General features: G+C 43.2%; 1 protein-coding gene across 29 annotated transcripts in view; it reads left to right on the plus strand.

Annotated features, from left to right (window-relative positions):
* The window catches only part of LOC114796055 (neurexin-1a-like), a 252883-nt gene that overhangs the window by 101787 nt on the left and 130470 nt on the right, over window positions 1–20626 (plus strand). For 25 of the 29 annotated variants that reach the window (XM_028989891.1, XM_028989898.1, XM_028989915.1 and 22 more), the window contains 4 exons: window positions 9631–9834; window positions 12561–12587; window positions 17931–18053; window positions 19950–20331. In XM_028989891.1, coding sequence (XP_028845724.1) covers window positions 9631–9834; window positions 12561–12587; window positions 17931–18053; window positions 19950–20331 — 736 coding nt within the window. The remainder of the gene's footprint in view (window positions 1–9630; window positions 9835–12560; window positions 12588–17930; window positions 18054–19949; window positions 20332–20626) is intronic. The other 4 variants (XM_028989906.1, XM_028989912.1, XM_028989919.1 and 1 more) reach the window with 1 other exon arrangement.

The raw sequence follows: 20626 nt of genomic DNA on the forward strand, positions 1-20626 counted from the left end.
ACAACGATGCGTCAATCATAATTCCTTTCCCTTTGAGTGGATTAAAGGGTAAAATGATGGAATTATACAAGCCTCTCGCCAAAGAAATCTGACTGGCCATCACAAAAACGGCAGAGATTTGTTCTGAAAGTGTGTGTGCGTGCACGTTTGTGATATTGTCACTGTCAGAGTAATTAGAAAGAGCTTTTTCCCACTCGACTGATTTCTGCCTGAGAGGCGTCGCCTTGCCAAGCTGGCCCGGTGGCGTGGCAGCAGATGCTGCTGTTTATTGTAATTGTGTTTCTTGCAGTTGGAATTGGCCTGAACAGGCGCTTGTGGAGCTCTTTTTTTGTCTCTTGTATTTGAATTTATTTACTTTTCCTCCTCCTCTCTTGTCCCTTTCTCTTCCATTTCATCCCGTGTGCTGTGTTTGTACTTGAGCGGAACGGGCCTAAGTGCTGTGCTGTCAGTGCGGGTATCTCAGAAGCAATGAGCCACCACCCTACACTCCGGCCCCGCCGAAGCGCTGCCCTTATGGCCGATTTGGTCTGGGGATGAACCCGTTTACTCCCCCGAATGCGGGCTAGGCCGATTAGCTGGCTTGGATGAACATGGGCTAAGAGCATCTTTGTCATGTTCACATCTGCCTGCGTCAACGTCTGATTCCTGCTTGGGTGAGGGTGCGGTTAATTATGTCACGCAGAACAGGACGAAGAATGGTGAGGTCAGGTTGAAGACTCGCTCGTAATTGAGAACAACAGAGCGTGCCCGTCAGGTTATGAAATTGACATCTGCTTGTGCAGCCATAGGCCTGTGAGCTACGCTCCAGTTAATTTACCTAATGACATTTTACACAGCTTGCATAATTTGACTAGTAACTTGAAAGGGATATGACACGAATGGGATTTCCTCTGATTCAGGGACACAGATAAATACGTCCACTCGATCCAGACAGGTGGCACATAAGGAAAATTTCATATCCATTTTATCATTGAAGTTTGGATCTACTGGTTCAATTAATCCTTGTTCAGACTACACAAAATTAAGACAATTTTTAATGAGGTCACCGGTTTTTACTTAGTCCCCAGTCAGAGCCAAATTGGTGGTTGATCGGCAATTGGCATTTGCTATGTTTGAAACTCACTGACTTGTCACCAACTGGGACAAGATATCACATTGTTTTAGAGACCCAATGGAACAGGCAGGTGTACCAAACGGCTGGGGACCGGCACCAAGAAACACACTGCCACTTGTCTTGCCCAATGGCTGGCTTGGAAGGGTGATTCTTATTGTACATTTATTGTGAGTGATCACTTTTTCTGTCATGGAGAATGTAAATACCAGGATGCTGGTCTTCCCATCCACAGAGCATCAGTGAATTATTGATAAGGATGGCAATGATGAAAACCAAATGAACTTCAGTCAGCAGACCTCAACCCAACTGGACAAATATGGGACATTTTGGGCCAAAGGTTTAGATATTGAAAGCAGTGAAAATTTGTGGAAAATCCCTGAAGTGAAATAAGGTACAGAAGGAGTCTATCTCTGTTCCTCAAGGCACAATCTATAAGAATGTACCAGAATCTGGCAGTTCTAAATGCACAAAACTGAAGCATAAAAGCAAATTTAAATTTAGATTTTGTTGTTATTGTTTTTATTTTGTTAAATAAACACGTTTCTATTAGATCTATTGCCCATTAATGGACTTGATGGTTCATGGAAAGGCCCACTGATTCTCTTCTGGTAGCTCATGATAGCCAACACTGCATTGATTAATTTTATTTGAACTTTTCAAAAACATGTTGAAGATCTTTATGTTAGATCAGCCTTTCTGCCTGTTCCTCCACCTTCTCTTTATCCCTACCAACATCTCTGCAGTCTTGTATTCATGAGCCCAACAGGGCGCATTGGTTAATTGTTTTGTGTGTGTGTGTGAGTGTGTAAGGGTATCCTGGCATGCACCCAGCTGTTTTGAAGTCCCCAGATTGCTTCTTTGCTGGTAAGATGGAGTTGACACCAGCAGGCCGAGACGCTGTCAGATGCATTTGCCTTGCCCTTAGTTATCCATGCATGGTGTACCACCCTGTGGCTAAATCCTGCCACTGCATATGGCAGAGGAGGAGGATGGCGAGGGGGAAGAGTGGAAGAGGGGGCTAAATGGTGCAGTATCTAAGCCAATTTAAATCACAGAAATTTTAATTAAGCAGACAAAGCACTTTTTTTTTTCTTCTTCTTCTCCTTTTTTTTGCCTGTAGCACACAGGCAGCACTCCCACCCTGCCTCCCCAATTAGCCCGAATCACAGTGTTCTGGTGGAGGCTAGGTGAGGACCCAGATGGCGGTGAAGGTGCAGTGTAGGGCACGCATATCTGGCCTAATGAGAAACGACATCTGATTTTTCCAAACACGCCGAGCGACAGCATTCCGCCTCCCAGCACTTCACGGAACGCAGCAATTCCCTACCTTCCCCCTTTCCGTGTTCCCGCACTCTCTCTCTCAGCCTCACTTTTTCAATGTCATGTACACACCCCAGCGTTCACAAGCAGCCATCGTTCTTTTTTCCCCTTCTCTGCCCACGCATCCCGGCTCATTTTAACCAGGTCACTTCACCGGAGATGCATTATGGAGTTTTATATTAATGCACTTCTGCAGCTTTAGCTTCTAATTTCCTGTTCGGCCTGCACTTTTGTTGGTGACACGCGCTTGACCCTTAACGCACCACAGCTTGCCGTATGATTAATGCCTTCTGTGTCTGCCTGTTTTTATTTAGTAGTGCTGGGTAGGTGGTGGGGAAGATTTTGAACTCACAGTAACAACATTTATATATAAGTTATGCTGTGAAAGGGATCTGCAGAAACAAAGCTGCAGAACAGCTGGCACTGGCATGTTGCGATGATAAAAAAGTTTGGTTTTTATAATGTTCATGAAAGAAGTGATACGTTTAATGTTCTGTTATGGCAACATCAGACTGGTCTGTGTAAAAGTATTAAAATGAATGACTAAATAATCACAGTTAATCGCTCTCGTGAAATTTCTGTTGATGATTAATCGTTTTCCAATAGGAACCTTCGGATCCTTATAATAATAGCACATGGATCCATAGCACATAGAACTCAAGCAGGGTACCATACGGTACCATATTAAAAGTGAATGAGGTTGAAATGTTGAAAATGTCAAACGTTCTAGTTGTTGGCCAGCGAGTCCATAGGCTGCACAGTGCACCCCCCCCCCTCGGCAGGTAGTTTATATACATCCAGCAGTCGTAACGAGTCGAGGATTCAGAAGTCCGGCGCAGTCCGGACTGAATAATGTATGATGCCTGAGAGCCTGCTGTGTTTTAATGTTAATATCAAGCAGAGTTTTCCCCAAGTTCCCAGCAGCAACAGTAATTTTGAGGAATGTGAATAACGTCAGCGCCCGGCAGTGGAGGGTGTTGCTGTCCGGCGACACTGCTCCATCTGAGGGAGGAAGAGATGGGTCCGTTTTGGTTCTTCTCCGTTTCGCCTTCTTTTGTTCTACATTCACACAAACAATACATTATAAAGCTGCATCCTGTGATTTCATGTTGCTTTGACAGTTTCTTCTTTGAATATGTAGAGAAAGATAGAGATCCATTCTGAGGTTTATTTTGATATTTAACACATGGAATGGCATTAAAATGATCCAGGCCCACAGAATTGGATTTTTGACAAGCGCTCACATCAAATTAGGTGTTAATTTGCTGGTGGTGCCAGTCTCCATATTCTCCTGTCAAGGTGAACATTTCTTATTTACTGGTCTGTTGTCAGCCTGCAGTGCACAGCTGAGCAGAGATGTCACCCGTAACAAGCTGCACGTTCATTGTCTGATTACCTCTGGCTACGTTTGCCTCGTATTCACCCCCAAAATTAATAAAAAATTGAGATTCAACCGCATACTCTGTGTAACTTGACAGTAAAATATTCAGGAAAACGTTGTGGGGCAGTGGTCACGTAGCGGGTATGAAAACAGACCCGTAATCAGAAGGTCGAATCCTGAACCGCCAAGGTACCACCTGAGGTGCCACTGAGCAAGGCACCGTCCCCACCCACTGCTCCCCGGGCGCCTGTCATGGCTGCCCACTGCTCACCAAGGGTGATAGTTCAAAGCAGAGGACACATTTCGTTGTGTCACCGTGTGCTGTGTTTCACAATAACAATCACTTCACTTAATTTTCTTAATTTTAAACGCTATAAACCTCATAAAATAAACGAGGGACAGTGGTAGGGGTGCCAAATTGTTTTTCATTTTGAGACCTCATGCAGATTATTATGGCACATGTACCATGGATTGTCGGAAGTTGAATTTAATGCATTCTTAGGGTTGGTTTCGCACCGACTGAAATGCTGCAGGTTGAACTTGCCCTCGAGTCATTTTTCACCTGCCAAATAGAATAACAACACTGCCCTAAACTTTTCTCAGCTTCCCGCATACAATTCACTCAAAGCAGTCAGTCTGGTGTATGGTCAGAGCTCCATGGGAAAAAATGTCATGTACGGGAGTGCGAGATTGATACTGAAAGGTTGAGGGCGGGGACTTTTACCGACTCAAACATACACATTATCAACACTTTAGTTCAACCATTGCCACACTCACGTGAATTTTACAACAATGGACCCATCTCATGAATGAGTTTGAGGTAAACTAGGCATTGTGGGCACGATTTTCAAAGTGACACTAAGCACAGCGCTATGTTGCTAAGCGTGGATTGTGTTGGTCAAGTGTGTCCTCAAAATTTACATAAGTAAATAGACAAACCAAAGCAAAAATGTTCATTTTTAATGATGCTGCATGTAACGTGTGATGCTGCGTGTGTTTAAATTGCCCTGATTAAGGAAGTTTTCTGGCCCGGGTGACAGAAATAATTCACACTAACAAAAGGGGCGCTTTCTAAGATACTTGAAAGATGTTCTTTTTTTTTTTTTTGTGTATTTCTATTAATCCTGAGGACACCTTATTTTATGCTAGCGATTGAGCCCCATGCTTAGCACGTAGCACCAGTTCAAAAATAATCCATTAAAGCTTTTGAGTGTTACACATGCTCCCATTTTAAGTCTTGAGGGGATATGAACTGTGTTGCAGCTTTTAAGCAAGACTTGAATGGAGGTTGGACGTGCTTCTAGCGGTTAAATCTCCCAACACAGGCAAGACACGGGGTGCGGAAATAAGCACGCCTTCTAGGACCCCCCCGTGTGAAACATGGATTGTTCATGGGGTGCCCAGTTTTTCCCCCACGCCCTCCAGCTAGACTTCGCTCCAGTGCCCCACGAACACCTTGTTCAGCTAATCGAGCGCACGCAAAGCGTCTGATTAGCTGTGTCGGCCTCGATTTGGCCCGAGACAATCCTGCAGACTGCAGGAAGGACGGATGTGCAGAAGGCAACTGGGCGTCTAGGACTCAACATTGCGCCCACTTTGTTTCTCCCACCGGTCTCATAAATGCAATTAACCCTTGATGTCTGGAAGCGTTATGCTTTATTTTCCATACTGTCAGCAGTGTGTTTGAGTGAGTCGGACAACCTCGGAGAGATCTTTAAACCCAGTCCTGTCTGTTCTAATGGGATTCATTAGACTTTTCCTTGGGAAGAGTTCTCAGGCTTCCAAATGCTTGTGTCAGCAGGCACTGAGTGTGCCCTTTATTTGCATACCGGCTTAAAGGATATATTTTTTTGTCAAGAAAATGTAGGGAGGGTGTTGGAAATATTAAGACGTGGCCTGAAGAATGCAATCAAAAGTGAAAGGGGAACAGTTGAATTCTGCAGTGTGCCGAGGTGATGCTGAATGGCCCGATTTACGGCAAATCTCTGAATCATTTACGGCATGATGAGCCATACTAAAACTACAACTTTAACCAAAAAAAAAATGGATTCCTCTTGTTTGCACTTACGTGTAATACACATAATAGTGAATTAATAGTGAATTGATTTTTATGGAATAATATTAAAAAGTGGGTGAATATTCTTGCACTGCAATAAAAGAGATTCATGGATAAATCATGGTTCTATAAAATTGCTTTGTGATCTTGGCGATTAAAATGTTAGATCTTTCATATAGGGTACCATAGGTCACAATAATAGGTCACATCTTACTTTTCACTCTTATTTTCTTGCAGGTCACTGAAATGCCAGAAATATTATTGGAAAAAATTATTTATCTAGTTCTAAAATAAACCCATGTAAATACATGTATGCCTGTCTACACTGAATTTTTTTGTGTCCTGAAGACACACAATGCTCTCAATATGACTGCCTGTGGGTTTTGCTTTCAGCATTGCAAAATTTGCCAGTTTAAATGTATTTATTTTTTCACTTTGCTTGTCCAGAATAAGTAATTAGAGATTATATTATTATCTTAGTAAGGTTATCACAGATTTCTGGGTTTGCGTGCATTCTGGTGGATTTGGGATATTTTGCAGAACTATCACTTATATCCCTCTGGTTCATTTTTCTTGACCTTTTGTCCCTCATTTGGTTTTGCTAAACTCTTCCTTTGAAAGATTCCATAGTTATTCATTATCATTTGCAGGGTTTATCGTGAAAAACTGTTACTTTTTCCATCTCTTATCCTTTCAGTCTTTCACACAGACTCCACCTTGATGAATATTACATTTCTTCATAAATGTTATGCATCTTTAATTACGACTTTTTATTTCCTGTCTGAACATCAGAGCGACAGTTGTGATGCTCTAGGGCAGCACAGCTGTATTAAAAAGATTTTTTCGCTGGTGGTTGTGTGCCATCTGTATGCCACACTGTAAATTCATTAACTTTATAAGCACAAAACATCGGCTTCCAATGGCCTTTCACCATTCCTTTTGTCATTGTCACAGTTTACAGTTAGATTATAATTGTCTGTCACCATGACGACTACCCATCTACCCATTTGAGTCTTTTCTCAGTGGGGTGCGGGCGCAGCGTCTGTGCAGGAATTTCCACTGATGCCTCCCCAGGAGTTTTCGGGCTCTGGGATAATACCACTGCTGAGCCCCTTCGACTTAGACCCTCTTCAAATTAGGCTCCGTTCTGATTCAAGCTTCCACAGATGCAGTGCACACCTCAGCCCATGCCTCAGCTCTTCGTTTGCCACCAGAACCATCCTCATTTGTCGCCCGCTTCCCTAATCTGCATCCAGCCGAGAAAATAACTGTGACTTAGAGTTGGACTGCAATTAAACATGGCCTCGTAAAGGCTGAAATAATTAGCTGCTTTTGCTTTGAGTCTGATAATGAGGCGAGTTGCTCTCTTGCACGCAACTGGGTGATAGGGGGACTAGAAAATGATGTTCCCGCCGCGAGGCGCCATATCACGGAGCCCATAAAGCCTGCTTTATGTGCACTGTGTGCGGGATCAATTTGGGCATAAAACCGCGGCGTATATAACACCCTGTTGTTATACACACCGCATTTTCCACCTTGTTGTTGTGGCCGCTCCCGAATGTCAACCTGTCCGCAGGCCAGAGAGAGAGAGAAATTAGATTTGAGTGAGGGATGCGAGGGAGGCTTCTCCACTGGATCGATGTGCCACTCATGGCTCTCTTTGTCTGTTCCTGAGACACGCCTAGAGTGTGGGTGCCGTGCCAGCACGCTGCCTTCCAGTTTTCTCTGCACCGGCTCCCCATCTTCCCAGCGCGGTGGTACGGACCAATGACTCTCCGCTGTTCTCACTTAGGTAGTCTGGTATCATTCATATTATTTAATAGGCGTATACCCTCACCAGACTGAGTATTATAGCTCAGATGTTGCAATGCACGGCGTGTTTGAAATATGTGGTTTTTTTTTTTTCACATTTGCACAACAGCATGTTAAATTGATTGTCAATCAGTGTTGCTTCCTAAGTGGACAGTTTGATTTCTCAGAAGTTTGATTGACTTGGAGTTACAATGTGTTGTTTAAGTGTTCCCTTTGCTTTTTTGACCAGTGTACTTGCAGCATATACAATTGAAAAAAATATATAAATAGTAATGTGCCATAAAAATAAACATTCTGTTAGGTGTGGAATCCTGCTTTGTCCAAATTAAGGTTTTTGTCATGACTGCCACCGCCGGGCCCAGACTCCCACCCCATGTCAAAAGCCGGCATTGAAGCACTGCTTAGTACTGCTAAAATTGAAAGAACAGAAAGCTGTGTCCATTATTACAATTATAATTTACCACATGTGAAGGTAATTTCTTATGGCAATTGTGTAAGTTGACCATCTGGTAAACTAACAAAACACTACAATATTACTGATGTATGAATATTACATGTATGAAATATCGCTCAAACTCACTTATCCTCACTTATCATGTCTCCTTGCTCATGCTTTGCAGTTGTGCTGCTGTTGAACGGAAATCCCTTCTGACATAATTCATATGTTTATCTTTTTTGGTTCAGTTTTTGATGACAGTAAATGAACATCTGAGGAGACACTGTTGTGACGTGCAACAAATTCCATTTTCCAATTTACTGGCACGTTTTTAAATGTAGTCTGGAGTAATATATTTTTGGAGACCACAAGGGGGCAATGTAACTTTGCTTGAATGACAACTTGTTTTAATTTAAAAATATTTTTAGCAGAGAGGATAGCTGCAGCAGCTCTGGCGTCCAGACCAAGGTAGTAGATCGAATATTAACTATGAATATTAACTCCCTATTGGCTCTTAAAATTAATCAAAATTAATCCACATGTAAAGCAAATAACAAACATATGAGGGAAATAAACAATTAAAAGATAAATAAATATGTCTGCACAATGTAGTGGTGGGTAGCATTGTGGCCTTACACAACGAGTTTGTTGTGAGCGCGGAGTTGGCATGTTCTCCATGTGTTGGCGTAGGTTTTCTCCAGGTTCTCCCTTTTCCTCCCACTGTCCAAAAACATGTGCAATATAGGTAGATATTTTAATTTTTTTTTCGTTTCAGCCTGGCAGGTGAAACAATGGCAAATTATGAAGTCACCCCACTTTTTGACCCCCCAGAGATGCTGCACTCAGCTCACTGTGTCCAATAATGAGCACATTTTCAGCTTTCTTTTCTCCACTTTCTGATGCTCTGCGTTGACAACGCGGCCTGCGCCTGTCTTCACCCGGGACTCTGAGAGCCGGCAAATGTGGGTGGCTGACAGCTACAGGTTACAGCATAATCCTGAAGAAACATGGAGATTTTCACACAGCGTGTTTTTGTCATTGCACCAGCAAAAGCATCTCTGCTCATAGGTCATAGGTCTGATTCAGTCAGCATGGATGCAGAGCCTGATGTTTCCTTCTTCTTCCTCCTATTTATTCATTCATCGAACCCTTTCAGCGGTGCGTTTGTGTTGCTTTGACATCAGCCTGTTTATTTGGCGGATACGGTGTAACCCACGGCTAGATCTGCATGTAGAGAAGATGCTGTGAAAAGGGCTCCAGAGATGTTAAGTACATACCACTGGGGTTTCTGGGCTCTGGTGGGGGGGTTGTATACACCGTCTCCGAGCAACGCTTATTGTTGTAGACGGAGGCAGATATGTCATGGTTTTCTGTTTTAATAGTTCCTGTAAGTGCCATGTGTCACGGACCTTAAAGGAGAAAAAAAGAAAACCCATGAAATATGTATGAACGTGATTACGCAATCCCTCCCCAATGCCGACTCTCGCTCTCTCCTTCTGTGCTCCCTGCAGAGGCCACCATCCTGAGCTACGACGGCAGCAAGTTCATGAAGATCCAGCTGCCGACGGTGATGCACACGGAGGCGGAGGACGTGTCCCTCCGCTTCCGCTCGCAGCGGGCGTACGGCCTGCTGATGGCGACCACGTCGCGCGACTCGGCCGACACCCTACGCCTGGAGATGGAGACTGGCCGCGTTCGGCTCACCGTTAACTTAGGTACCGCGCCTGCGCCATGCTCGCACTTCAAAGCACCGATCTCAGCCACATAGCCATCCAGCTGGCAACACACGCACTCGCACGTAAAGAAGCCTGACCTCCCCTTACCGGGGCTAGTATGGAGTACAGGCTCATGGTGGCACCCTAAAAAAACGTAGCTGCGCTACGACAACACATAAGCTCACGCAGAGCCCAGAAAGTCTCATTTTACAGCATTTACCAAGACGCCCTTATCCAGAGCGACTTACAGTCAGTAGTTACAGGGACAGTCCCCCCCCTGGAGCAACTCAGGGTTAAGTGTCTTGCTCAGGGACACAATGGTAGTAAGTGGGATTTGAACCTGGTTCATAGGCGAGTGTCTTACCCACTAGGCTACAACCACCCACCCAGAAAGTCTAGCGGCAACACCCTCACACACACCTACACAGCTCTCTTGTTGTCTCTGTGTGCTGAATAGAGGGGGATGGTGTAGAACCCTTCAACGGCACGAGTCTGCGGCTCTCTCCGCTCACGGCCAAACGAGCGCTTCGGCTGCCCTCACCAACCAGGGAATGCTCTCTGCCCGTTAAAACCAACCAACACCCCAACATGGCAGTAGCCATCCTACCCCTCCACCCCTGCACAGTCTCGGCCAGCTTCCTTCCAGACATTTCCGCCTCGCCAAGCCTCTCGCCAGTCGAACGCAGTGTAATAACAACACCGATTACAGTTCGCATACGCACACGGACAAACGAGAAGCCGAATAACGGCACCATAAATATGGATTAGTTTGTACGGCACGCAGTGTTTTTCTGTGTCCTTTCATCTCTGGCCAAACCATTAGAGAAGACACACGCACCCTGTGCTGTGTTTTTGGACACAGTGAGACGGGGGAACGACTTGAAAAGTTGCATTTAATGGCTACATCCCCCCCCCCCATCTCCTCTGATCAAAAGCTGAAGTTGGTCACCGCAAAGACGGTAGCACAAAAGAGAAGGTCTGCAGGGAGGCCCCAGCTCCACATCGGCTCCACGTTGACACTCAAGATGCCAGATCGCCACCGTAACCTTTGATGTCCGCTGCTGATAAGCTCGATTTCGCCGATGATCGTATTTTTAGAAGGCCTTGTTTTGGGCCCGGGGTTTTTGTCCTTTCACCGATACCTTTTAAGTCTGTTGTTGCTCCCATCGCGGCGCAGCAGAGCATTCTGGGTGAGGGCCAGCCGACTCTGGTCTTTGGCCGTATGTGGCCACTTTTCTGCTGAGGTTGACGACGCACGACGGGCCTGAGCCACACGGGCAGGTGCACCGGGTCCTTCCACCACCATTACTCCTCACAGCACCACTCAGGTCATCAGAACAGGGTTTTTCATTCCAACCTTTAATTTTTTTTTTCCAGACAGAGTAGATTTCAGCAGTCAATTGTGCAGTGCACGCCTGTGAATGATCTGCTGAAGTTGTGGAGGGCTGAGTGGAAAATGAGACTGACAGTTTTGTGCCAGCTCGAGCAGAAAGCCTAATAAGGAGGAATAGTGGATGGAGCAGCAGATCTTTTCTGAGTGCCGCTTGTTCTTGTAGAAACGGCGACGGCGTTAATGTATAAATCTGGCTGTAGAACAGTCAAATTAAAGCTGGTATTAATAGCGCCAGCGGCATTAGTGTAGGTACTGCCCTGCAGCACAGCACCTTTTCCACATGATGATGATGCTGTGAAGAATTCAAATATGCCATGCTTGACGTGACCTTGACGCTTAAACACAAATTAATTAAAATGGCAATATTCATCTTCTCATATTCCAATAGGAACATATTTTCTGTAGATTTTGTGTTTGACGTCAACATAAAGATGTTAAATATGACAATAAAAAAAACACTTGGTTTGGATTGACCTCCTATATGACCATGTTTTGCCTTATTTAGGCATTAAGGTGGTCAAATAATGAAGCTGACTGTGTGTCAGTTCTGGTTGATGGTTCTTCAGAAGCAGGACTTTGAAACATTGATGTATGGCATTATATATATATATATATAAAAAAGTCTATGACTAGAATCTATCTATTTATTTTTTCATTGCTGCAGTGGGTAAACTCAGACCTGTAGTGCCTAATGTAGTTTGAATCTCTTGCCGTGATTTTCTTTATTTCTGTATTGCAGTATTTAATAGACCAAGACAATCCAGCAACAGCATGTGTTGACAGCATTAAAGCATAATATGATGCAATAGACCTTTTTATTCCGTCATTTGGCATGCAGAGCCATATTCCACAGTCATACTAGCATCAGCAGGGCAAACAAGCAACCGATGCCTGGTGTATTTGAGTATTTACTTAAGAGATTAACGATAATAGCCGTAATCCTGGATCTCTGAACCTTGGTATACCTACCCGGTGGCTCAGTGTGTGCATCCCTTCATGCTCCCTTGTTCCTCTTTTGCTGGATAATGAAAAAAGAGATTTTTTACAATTTCAGCTAACAAAAATAGTCAATAAAAAGGGAAACGTATAACAAATGGCTAGAAATTCACCTTACCCACTGTTGTAAGGCTGTTAGAGAGTAAGACCATCCATCACGCCGGTATTAGGGTGCGGCGTGGGGCGGTCCGAGCACCCGGCAGAGAGGGGATGGAGGGAGCATGATGGCCCTGGCCGTGTGTCCGTCCCCACAGGGGTGGGCTCTGTGCATTTATGGATGTCTGCAGCTGTAACCTTGAAGGCTGAATTTACATCTCATCTATTCTTCCCCATCTAGACTGTGTCAGGATAAACTGTACCTCCAGTAAGTTACTGTTCACCTTTTTTTCCTCTTTCTATTGTTTATTATTCACAAAAAAAGTTTACTGCTACTGTCTGTGATTTTGTTATTCCTCCAGTGATGATGATGATGATGGTTATGATTATATAATATCTGAACGATGGAAGATGGCACCATTTTCTGACGTAGTATCATAGGAAGTAAAAAAAAAAAAAAAACACATATGGTGACCCGGAAAGGCACAGACCACGCCTTGATTCGAACTGCTCCTCACACCGGCGGTTTAGTTGTCTTCACCAGTGATTCTTCACCCTGCCTTCTCTAATTAGCAGCGCTTTGACGTCTACAAAATCAAACAGAACGGAATAAAACGCATGCTCCGGTACCAGGGACTTTAGCCATGCACGATTTCCTGTCCTTACTCCCCTCTCCCATTCCTTTCTTCTTCTTCTTCTTCTTCTTTTTTTTCGTTTCTCGTGTTCGCTCTCGCCTCGTGTAAATTGATGAGGCTGTTTGAGGCAGAGGGGAAATACGGAGTGTGATTTTAGTGTTCTCATTAACTTGTCTGACAGACCAGAGACAGGAAGACAGAGGACAAGGAGGAGATGAAACGGGAAGGACCTTGGGAATATTGGAGGAAATGTGGTAGAAAACAAAAACAGACATGCTCCTTTGCTGCGTTATGCCGCAGTATTTCAAGTCTGCAAACTCCCCCTAGCATAAGCGATCTAAGGTTTTCGTTATGGCCGTATAGGTGTTTAAATTTCAGTATTGATTGGTGGATGTCTTACCGCTAGTGCCGTCCCGTTCCCGGTTTCTTTTATACTGAACAGCAGCCATTTGATCATCACCTGATGCTATTTGAGGAGGAAACTCTGCACTTCACCGTGATTTATGCCCTTGAAACCACCACAGTAACACCACTCCTATAATCCGTCCACACCAACATGCATTAACAGGGCATTCACAGACAGCAAAAAAAAAATGAACTCATGGGGAAATTGACACTTTATGCAAATCATCTTATATGCTTAACACACACACACACACACACACACAGCAGTTCTCCTAGACGCTTCGCACAGAAGGTCAGGTGATAATTTGATATCAGAGCACATGCCGTCCTTCTCGGGGAGAAATATTTCGAATAATAAATTTGAGGCACATAGCTGTTTTTTTGGGCACGCACAATGCCCCCATGCAACCAGATTCATGATGCGCCGTATAAACCCGTCTAGCGGAACCGCTTTGAAATGAACGCTCTGGTTGTAGATAGCAAGTTTAACCTCAAATATGCAGCAATGGCAAATATGTTGCATTTGTGATGCAAATGCGACGAGGTGGAGGCATAAAGTCACATTCCTTTCTTTGCTCTTCTTCACAAATGTTACTGTGTCACCGAGCTATAAAAACGACAACATAAATATCCAAAGAGGCAGCAGGCAGCTACTAAATCATCTGTTGTGCTGAAAGCACACTCAATGGAGAGCAGGAGCTGAGCACCTCATAGAACCTGCCGTACATTTTGCAGTTTATTTCAGTTACCACCCTTTATCTGAAAATAAGGTGTAAATTAGAACTTATCTGTGTAATATACTGTATTAACATGAATGTTTGCAGGTTTCAATAAATCACTCTTTTTTTTTCCTCATTTTCCTTATAGTGAACCACATTTTGAGGACACACATTTTTTACACGCATTTCTCTTATTTTCGGTTTATTGCTTTGTGTATTCTATTGTTTTTTTAATCTAATTTAATATCAGTCTGTCCTTTTACTTTTTCTGTTTGCTTGGTTCTTAATCATTAACTCTGTCTGCCATCTCTCTATTCTTGCACATTAATTAATTTACTGTTTTGTCAGGCACTATGAGTCTGGTAGGAATGAAATTTCAGAGAGTCAGAGAACCCATCACTGTCAATTAGGGCCTTTTGGCTCCCCGGGGCGTCCCTGCTCCGCCTGAAGAAAACACTGCCACTTTGGCTTAAACGCTGTTAACAGGCAGAGTGACAACATGCTAAAAATACCTCCCCACCGTGGACGGGCTGCTGCATCTTCTCCACTGGGATTCTGATGCATTGCTTGCCACCCTCACTATTTGTTCAGTACTTTCCGAGGATTAGAACTGCTGATTCAAGCCCTGGATGGCTTTTGGGGTCACATTTCCTTGGCATCACCTTGGTGAGTCAAAGACCTGGGTGTCATGTCTGACCTAAGTTGTGATGTAGGTGTTCAAAGCAGCCTTTGCAAATAAACACCAGAATCTCCGGAACATCTCATCTCAACCTGGTGGTGTTAGTCTAAATATTAGGAATATCAAAAACATACCAAACAGAATATGAGAGAAAATGCCAAAGATTTTATTTCTTAATTTCGGCATTTCACCGAAAAACAATATTGCACAATAATTAACATTGACACTATTGTTAAAAATCCAAAGATCACCAGTGAAAAAGCACAGAAATTGCATTTGGGGACATTAGGAGCATAATGTCATTTAAACATTTAAGCAAACAATTAAATCACTTTCCGTCATGCCCATTGTTCCGTAAGGACGTCGTTCCGAATAAAAATGGGAATGCAAATCGGCAGATTTCCACAGAAAGGTCATGTGTGTGGGAAGGCCGCTTGTAACCTAATTTGCCACGCTGACTGATGTGACTTCACTGACTAGGGCAGTGGCCTTTCTTCAGCGAGAAAGGACCCACAGACCCGGTCCGAGCCGTACCTCGACTGACTAGTCCCTCTCGGGGCGATGCACCTTTGAGGCTGGAGGTTTAGTTGTTTTCCCGGCACCTCGATGAGATTCGACTTGTTCTATGAAGATTCTGCTCACTTCTAAACTGGCAGCTGTAGCGCCAGACTGTAGATTCTAGACCTTCTGGAACTTTCTGATATGACTCATATCATCCCCGAGACCTTGGACTGGAGTCAACCTTCTCAGAGATATATATATGTAGCCGACGTACATTTCCTTTAAAATAAGTAGGCCAAGATCAAATGTCCCTTCAAGTTGGTGTCAGATTTTTTAGATGAGGCGTCCGTCCCTTAATCCTCTGCCACTTGTCTGCTTCCAATCCGGCCCGCTTGCTTATTGCTTACTGAGCAAACCGGCGCCTGTGAGATTGAGAGTATCCCCGCAGCTCAGCTCTGCAGGATTTGCATACACATTGCGTCTGCACTTTGAAAATGACAGGAAAGAAGGAAAAAAAAAAAAAAAAAAAGGTGGAGGGGAAATAAATAGCTACGGATGCGGTTCACTGCAATGAACCCCAGACCGACGCTGAATCACCAGCGGCGGAGGGGTGGAGGCGCCTCGAAGACAGACGCCTGAAAGGATTGACAGTCGCAGCAGAGCACTTTTATGCCCTTCCTAGGCGCCTATGTACATAAATAAATATAAAAAAAAAGATGCAAGATATTGTAAGAGCTGCACTTCTGTCCACCCCGCGTTCCCAGGGGAATTTTTTTTTTCTCTGCCCGCTTCATCTTTTTACTGCCAGATGGAATGGGGTCGTTTACACCGTTTGGTGTAAGTTTATTGATCCGCCGTTCTGTGTTCGTTTGATACGTCTGCTCTCTCTGCTAGTAGTGGCGGAGGAAGCCTCGCACCTTCGGTCTTAAGGAAATACAGGCAGTTTATTCATTTCAACTAATGTCATTGAACAACTCTGCATTGCTTTTGGAAAAGCTTCTGTGGGCATAGCTGGAGACAAAGCCTGCCCCTGAAAAGCTCTGTTTAGCAGGGCTGAGCTCCTAGGTGGCAGCTTTCTTCTTCTTTTGAGGGAGGTGTTCCCACAGGGGAGCTGGAAATGCTTTTTCATGTCAAGTTCAAGGCCCAGGGCCTCATTTAGTCGGTGTCTCATTTTCTGCTCTGGTGCTCTTTGATGGAACGTGCAGATACTGGCATGAAGTGGCTGGTCCACAAAAGCAACCTTGGTCAGGATGCTATATTTTTTATTTATTTTTATATATATATATATACTATATTATAGTATCAAATTAATTTGTTAAATTGCTCACTGTTGCTGTGTTTGATGTCTACCAAAATATAGTAATATGATCTGCATATACAAGCATTAAAACATTATAAAACTGTATACAAACTGTTACCTAAAGATGGTAAAATAAGTAAATAAAATATATTGTAAATATTAAATATATAAAAAATAAAGCTATTGGCCTTGCTCAACATATGGATTCAAATTAAAGAATAAAAATTTTATATTAATAACAGAAATAATCTTACAAATAGCAATTATTATTATTATTCTGTTATTATTAGTTGCAATAGTATCAATAATAGTATTATTATTATGATTGGCAGTGATGTCATATTAAAAGAATCCCATGTCTGCGCCTTTAAAAGAACCCTTTTCAGAGGAAACCAGAATAAAACAAGGGGGGGATCAAGGGAGCAGGATTTTCTTTTTTGTGTCAGGGTGTGAAGAGGCAGGCAGCTGTTAGACGTGAGAACGCTGGGCAAATGCAAGGCCCCACTAGAATCACACGCCGTACTTCCTTCTTCCTGCCAGCTTCATGTCAGGAACACAAAGGGACACATCTGTATGCCTCACAGAGCCGCCGTTCTTGCAGGAGACAGGGCGACTCTCTTACCTAAGGCACAATTGCCATTATGTTTTCGGGAATCATTTTTATTTCATATATGTCTGACGACGGAGGAACAGGATGCTCAGGCTTGCTCTGTTCTGAACAAACAGCCTCCGCCTCATCCTCAGCTCTTCTGATCAGTAGGCTTTGCTGCCCCCTACTGACCCACCACTGCAAGTAACCCTAATTCAGCCAAAGGCCAATCTGGATTTGTCAATCTGTCTTTATAAAATGACACAATTTATCTTGTGGATGAGCAGTGGGTGCTATTATATCACACTGCCAACTGATTGCTGTGGATCCGGGATGCATCTGGCTGGGCATGGCATTCCTTGGAGATTGTGGTCCAGAAAGCAAAGCGGTCTGGGATCTGCTCTCTTTTCTTTTGTCCTCATCTTTCACTGGGCCCAGAAAAAAAAATTGTAAAAGTAATGAGACCACCATCAACCCCCACCCTGCACAGACTGCTTTTTTGTGGGACTCATTTTAGGCTTCTGATTGAGAGAATGGTTGAATGTTGTGACTGTAAATAACTGGTACACCAGGCATGGTGACCTGTGTAAATCAGCAGGTTTCTGTAACAGGACTGTAAGTCATTTACACAGCATTAAAAAAAAAAAGATAATTATTCAAATTATTTTAACATGAAAAATGTCTCTGCAGTGTTTTGCTTTTTTCTCCTTTCTTTCATGCTTTCTCTCTATTTGTATCTTCATACGACTGTGTCTGTTAACCAGTTTTTGGACTGTTCTGCAGGCAAGGGTCCAGAGACCATTTTTGCGGGTCAGAATCTGAATGATAATGAGTGGCACACGGTGCGCGTGATGCGCCGAGGAAAGAGTTTGACGCTGACAGTGGATGAGTTGGCCCCTGTGGAAGGTACTCAGCTCATTTTTATGTTTCCTTTTCCCTGCTTTTACTGTCCATAACTAGTATATAATCTTAATCCAATAGCAGACACAGCAACAATATATTATTTGTATTCGTTGTTGTTACATAAATATTCATACATAACTAAATTAGGACGTTATCAATGTGGTCAATAATTCCACCATTAATGGTGATAGGCAGAAAGCCACAGAGATGTATTTTATTAAATGGGATAAGACATTGCCCAGTGTACTGTAAGTATTATTTGTTATTGAATTTTTTGATTGTCCTTGATATTCTTTTTTTCTGGTGAAATTGAATCTCATTCTGGATCTCCAGTAATTTGCTGGTGAAAAATTGTGCTTGCTCAGCTGCTGTTAAATGAGTCTAGTGCGTGTCTCTTTTAATTGGATGTAGCATCAACCAGAGAATATTACTTCTGGCTGCAGCTGTTGGTATGTGGGGTGTGGCAGAACAATTTTAGGTGCAGAGAGTGGAAAGACTACCCGATGGGAGAGTTATGTTTCTTGTGTGTGTGTGTGTGTGTGTGTGTGTGTGTGTGTGTGTGTGTGCATGCTCTTGTGTGCTACTTTTCAATTAAAATAATAAAAAAATAGGCCACCAGTACCATGCAGGCAACATAAACAGTGACTATAAAAAGTAGAACATAAGATTTAGATATTACTATATAATAGAATTTGTATAATATATTTTTGTTATAAATAGTCATTCTGTATCTATTTAGTTTTATGGCTATAGTGACAATTTATGGGATCTGATAAAAAAAAATTGTATTGTATTGCACTTTGTTACATGGTAGAGTGCCACCAGAAAGTATTCACATCCTTTCACTCTTTCCACATTTTGTTATATTACAGACGTTTTTGAAAATAGATTTGAGTAAAATTTTACACACAATAGGTACATAAATTGGAAATTGAGCTCGGGCGCATCAGATTTTCACTGATCATCCTTGAGATGCTTTTGCCTTTTGATTGTAGTCCATTTGTGGTAAAGTTGAATTGATTAAACATGATTTGATCTCGGTGGATCCCGGAATGACAGGATACACCTGAGAACGGTTCCCGGATCGCTGACTGCACACCAAAGATTCAAAATAGTTATGGTGCAGTGAAGGTCCTGAACAGTACTGTAAGCCTCCATTATTTGGAAATGGAACAAGTTTGGAACCACCAAGATGCTCCTTAGGTCCGGCAGCCCAACCAAACTGAGTAACTAGTTTGCATTGAAAGGTAAGACGGCGGCAGCCAAATTTAGAGAGATTCAGGAGTACTCTTGAACTCGGGTGACATTTAAATTTACAGCATTTAGCAGACGCCCTTATCCAGAGTGACTTACAACAGACACAGTTAAGTGTCTTGCTCAGGGTCACAATGCTAGTCTGTGGGGTTTGAACCTTTGACTTTGTGGTCTTCTTGTTCATAGATGGGTTAGATGAGCTTCCAACACAACAACGACCAGAATCTCACAGCCAAAATAACAACAGAGTGGCTCCAGAAGTTGTCTGTCATTGTCCTTGAGTGGCCCAGCCAATTTCCAGACGTGGATCCACTTGAACATCTTTGTATGAATGGGCTAAAAAAAAACTATAATCTACTGGGAATGCCTGAGAGATTTTTCTCTCTTAATAAATCTTAATCTTAATCTTAATAAATAAAAAAATTAAGAAACACTGGATTAACGACTATATTTCAGTCTATGTCTCGGAATATGGCTCGAATGTAACAAAATGTGAAAAAAGTGTGTGAATACTTTCTGGTGGCTCTGTACACATTTAACGGTACATAAAGGCACAAATATATTAAGCAGTGTTATATTTTTTCATTTTTATAAGATTCATTTTTTCATCTGTCATCCTCTTTCAATACCCCCTGTTGTATTAAGGTCAAATGGCTGGTGACCACACCCAACTGGAGTTCCACAACATTGAGACTGGCATCCTCACAGAGAAGCGCTTCATGTCCATGGTTCCCTCCAACTTCATTGGCCACCTGCAGAGCCTCTTGTTCAACGGGATGGCTTACATCGACTTGTGCAAGAATGGTGACATCGACTACTGCGAGCTCAACGCCATGATCGGCTTCAAGAACATCATCGCCGACCCCGTGACCTTTAAGTCCCGCTCCAGTTACGTGGCCCTGACCACCCTGCAGGCGTACTACTCCATGCATCTCTTCTTCCAGTTCAAGACAACGTCTTCAGACGGCCTCATCCTCTACAACAGTGGGGATGGAAATGACTTTATCGTGGTGGAGCTGGTTAAAGGGTGAGGCAGTGGGCGTGGTTATAACTGCAGTCATTTGTGTTATTTTAAGTGATATGGCAATGGCAACAGTAAATTAGGATGCAGTAATTGTGTCCTATACACAGTTTCCGGTAAATTAATGATTTAAACCACAGGTGACAGATGTGGTCTGTAAACAGGGAGTTGGGTCTGGACTCTTACCACCAGGTCTTCAAAATAGACCATATTTATGAAGTAGGCTATAGGAATAGGGATAATGAGATCTTCTGTATTGATCCTCATTTTGTCACACATTCAGGCCATGCATATCTTGCAC

This window comes from Denticeps clupeoides, chromosome 8 (genome assembly GCF_900700375.1).
Source record: "Denticeps clupeoides chromosome 8, fDenClu1.1, whole genome shotgun sequence".
Taxonomy (NCBI): Eukaryota; Metazoa; Chordata; class Actinopteri; order Clupeiformes; family Denticipitidae; genus Denticeps; species Denticeps clupeoides.